This window comes from Pristis pectinata, chromosome 28 (genome assembly GCF_009764475.1).
Source record: "Pristis pectinata isolate sPriPec2 chromosome 28, sPriPec2.1.pri, whole genome shotgun sequence".
Taxonomy (NCBI): Eukaryota; Metazoa; Chordata; class Chondrichthyes; order Rhinopristiformes; family Pristidae; genus Pristis; species Pristis pectinata.
In genome coordinates this window covers 1,416,176-1,420,380 of record NC_067432.1, presented here as the reverse complement: position 1 = coordinate 1,420,380, position 4,205 = coordinate 1,416,176, and the positions used below count along the sequence as shown (strand labels likewise).

Here is a 4,205-nt window from a genome sequence, read left to right as displayed (position 1 = left end):
ACACTGTCACATACACACGCTCACTGTCACACACGGACACTGTCACACACGGACACTGTCACACACGGACACTGTCACATACACACGGACACTGTCACACACGGACACTGTCACATACACACGGACACTGTCACACACGGACACTGTCACACACGGACACTGTCACACACGGACACTGTCACATACACACGCTCACTGTCACACACGGACACTGTCACACACGGACACTGTCACATACACACGGACACTGTCACACACGGACACTGTCACACACGGACACTGTCACATACACACGGACACTGTCACACACGGACACTGTCACACACACACGGACACTGTCACACACGGACACTGTCACATACACACGGACACTGTCACACACGGACACTGTCACATACACACGCTCACTGTCACACACGGACACTGTCACACACGGACACTGTCACATACACACGGACACTGTCACACACGGACACTGTCACATACACACGGACACTGTCACACACGGACACTGTCACATACACACGCTCACTGTCACACACGGACAGACCCTCTCACTGGCGATTAGCTGCTGCGCTCCATCCAGAGCGCTGTGGTCGGGCCGGCGCCGGGCAGCGGGCGGGGCGGTCGGGCCCGGCTCTCTCTCACCTTGCTGCCTTGGAGTATGGACATCGCCTTCACCACGTTGCTGTTGTTGGTGATCAGGCGCTTGAACCACTGCTCGACCTTGCCGTTGTACTTCATGAAGCTGACGTAAGCCAGGTACCCCCCGAGGAGGCAGAGGCTCTCCCACCAGCGGATCACGTTGTCCAGGAAGAACACGATCAACATCAGCAGGTCGAGGATGTAGAAGGAGACGTCGCGGAAGAGCGGCCACCAGGTCAGGTGGAGGATCTCCCGGGAGAAGATGGCACACATGCCGATCACGAAGAGGATGTTGAAGACGGCCGAGCCCACGATGGTCCCGATGCCGACGTTGCTGTGGGAGATGAAGACCCCGATGAGCGAGGTGAAGAGCTCGGGGGCCGAGCCCCCCGCCGCCATGAAGGTGGCCCCCGCCACGTCGTCCGAGATCTTCAGCCGCTCGATGATCGCCCCCAGCGACGGCACGAAGAACTCGTCGCACACCAGGGCCAGAGCGATGAACATGTACATCATGCCCACCACGTGAAGCATCACCCAGCCCCGGCGCCGCTCCTCCACGCTGAACAAATCCTCCGGGTACTCGCCCTTGGTGTGGCCGAGCGGGGGCTCCTGGTCCCGCTCCCCGTCCGGCTCATGATCCCGGTCCGGCTCCCCGCTGCTGTCCGGCACCGGCGCTGCGGTCGTGGGAGCCGGCACGATCTCATTGCCCACTAGGATACATCCTCTCAGACGGGGCTTCTCCGTTCCGCTGCTTCTCCCGGGGGCGCCGGTCTGGTTGGACGGAGCCGTGGTTGAAGGGGACCAGTTCCCCGGGACTCTGGTTAAAGGTAAAGTGAACCCGGGGAACCAGGTGTGGTTGTTCCTGGTCCCGGGGGGTCCGGTGCGGGGGTTCCTGGTCCCGGGGGGTCCGGTGCGGGGATTCCTGGTCCCGGGGGGTCCGGTGCGGGGGTTCCTGGTCCCGGGGGGTCCGGTGCGGGGGTTCCTGGTCCCGGGGGGTCCGGTGCGGGGGTTCCTGGTCCCGGGGGGTCCGGTGTGGGAGTTCCTGGTGCCGGGGAGTCCGGTGTGGGCGCTGCCAGATGATGTGACCTGCAGTAGTCTCCTGCTGTAAGGGGAGGGGTTCCCTCCGGCGCCCGGTCTCCGAGGTGCTGAATCCGGCCAGCTTCCGATGGGGAACCGGAGTAGAGAGCAAATGATCAGCGCCGAGAGCAGGAAGAGAATCCGGCTCCAGCTCAGTCTTCTCCTGCGGCTCGGGTACATCCCGTCTCCGCCACTCACGGCTCGATGTCCAACGCTGGAGATTTAAACTTCGCCCATCAAGGTTGGCCCGGCCGCTCTGTCTCCCCGCGGTTGAAACAGCGGATCTCCCGGCCTGGGTCACGGGCACATTTCCAGGGACGCTGCCTCCGGATCTCCCAACCTTGGGCTTCTCGTTCTAAACTGATTAAAGAGTTGGTGAAGGCGGCGGGTTTAAGCCGGGATCTGTAATCAGATCTGCCAGCGCGCTCGCTCTGACCTGATCCCTGTCGCCGGTGACGGGAGACACCCCCGGGTGTGACAGAACCAACTGACCGACGTTAACCGCGCTCCCGGTCTCCACAGTGTTGACCCATTTCTCCACAATGAAAAACCCAGGGACCCGTTTCTATAGAAACTGAAATAATTTACTCTCTGAATAATCGAACAATCTAATCAGAAGCATTAAATATTCCATGAAGCAAATGAAGAATCCCAGCTCATCGCCGACTATCCCGCCCCTCCCCACTCGCTGCTCCCGTCCCGGGCCGGGCTGCTGTTGCACGGTGGCACCTCCTCTCGCCACCAGCTCAGGCCGACACGGGATATTCCAGCCACCAAACCCCAGGCTCGGTGTGGCGACAATTTCTGCGGAGCGTAGTACAAATTAAACACGTCAACTTGGAAAATGATAGAGCGGAATCCGCGTGGGTTTTTGAAAGGGGAGCCCGTTGGTCTGTTTTGGTAGAATAGATGGAGGGGGAGGTGGTCCAGGGGACGGGGGGCTGTTGACTGAGCTCACGGGCAGGAGGTTGGTCCGCAGAGAGTTGGGGAGTGATGTACTTCCGTGGATTGAAGAGTTGGTTAACATACAACACAAAGAGTTGGAGTGAGCGATTCCTGTCAAGTGGCGACTGTGGATAGTTCACTGCTGAATGAAGCTCGGTCTGACTGTGCAGCAGCTTTACAGCCGAGGATGTCAGGGGAAGATAAGCAGGCTGAGTGAGCGAGTAACAACCGGAGAACACCGTACAATGCAGGGAAATGTGAGGATGTCCACCTTTGGGAAAGGTTGATGTTCAAAGGGCCCGGGATGTACCAGGATGGAGGTGCATCAGGCAATTGGGAAAACACGGGGTATATTGACCTTAACTGCTGGAGGATTTGAGTACAGGGGTAAAGGTACATTTCTACAATTCTACGAGGCCTTGGTGAGAACGTACCTTGCGTATTGTGTACAGATAGAACATAGAACAGTACAGCACAGGAACAGGCCCTTCGGCCCACCAGGTCTGTACCGATCATGATGCCAGTGTAAACCAATCCCATCTGCCTGCACGTGGTCCGTGTCCCTCTATGCCCTGCATGTTCATGTGCCTGTCGAAACTCCTCTTAACCCTTGTCAGCATATCTGTTTCCACATCTCCCCCCAGCATGTTCCAGACACCCACTACTCCCTGTGTGTAAAACAAAATAAAATCTACCCGGCAAATCTCCTTTAAACTTCCCCCCACTCTCCTTAAAGCTATTGTCACGAACCAGCAACAAAAGAAACACACTGTGCATGATTTAGTGTTAAAAACTATTTTATTAATTACTACTTATGATAATACGTAAAATAAAAGTAAAAATGTTAGTATGTTAGAATTCAAAAAATGTTAAACCTTGAACGTTAACCCCAAAACTAAACTCTTCGTGTGTGTGTGTGTGTGTCTGTGTGTGTGTGTGTGTGTGTGTGTGTGTGTGAGAGACAAAGTCCAACACTCCCAGTTCCGGAATGGTTCTTAAAGTTCAGTTCCGCAAGCCATAAGGTGAAACATGAGCAAGGGCTTCTTCAACAACCACCGTTGTCTGAAGATAAGACATAGACGTAGAGAAACATAGGGAGAGTAAATACGAAATCCAAATGTTCCACGATGGAACCCAAACGACACCTCAGTGTTTACTCGGTAGTGACTTCCTCACCCCGAAAAGCATCCGAACCGTGGTCGTCCACACAAATACCTGTTTCCTTCTACAGGTCAGCAACAAAGTGAACTCCACCGGATTACTTCCAACCTCCATACATGGATTTCTATGGCAAACACAGTTATTGTTTCTCATCCATCAATAGAGAAAACAAGCAGGCTGGTGTCTCTCTCCCTTCTCTCTCTCTCTCTCTCTCTCCTTCTTCTTCTGACTTCTTCAACAACGTCATTACGTCCTTTATCTTCTATTGACGTAAGCACGCCCCACACACACATACACACACACACACTCTCTATCTTAAAGAGACTTTCACTGAGTCCGTAACACTATGCCCTCTAGTACTTGACATTTCCGCTCTG

The 4,205-nt window shown here is 55.1% G+C and overlaps 1 protein-coding gene across 1 annotated transcript in view; it reads right to left on the bottom strand.

Annotated features, from left to right (window-relative positions):
- slc24a1 (solute carrier family 24 member 1) overlaps positions 1–2,572 on the bottom strand; it is a 38,749-nt gene extending 36,177 nt beyond the window's left edge. Inside the window, exon 1 of the mRNA XM_052040687.1 lies at positions 649–2,572. Coding sequence (XP_051896647.1) covers positions 649–1,902 — 1,254 coding nt within the window. The 5' untranslated portion in view covers positions 1,903–2,572. The remainder of the gene's footprint in view (positions 1–648) is intronic.
- Positions 2,573–4,205: the final 1,633 nt, after the last annotated feature.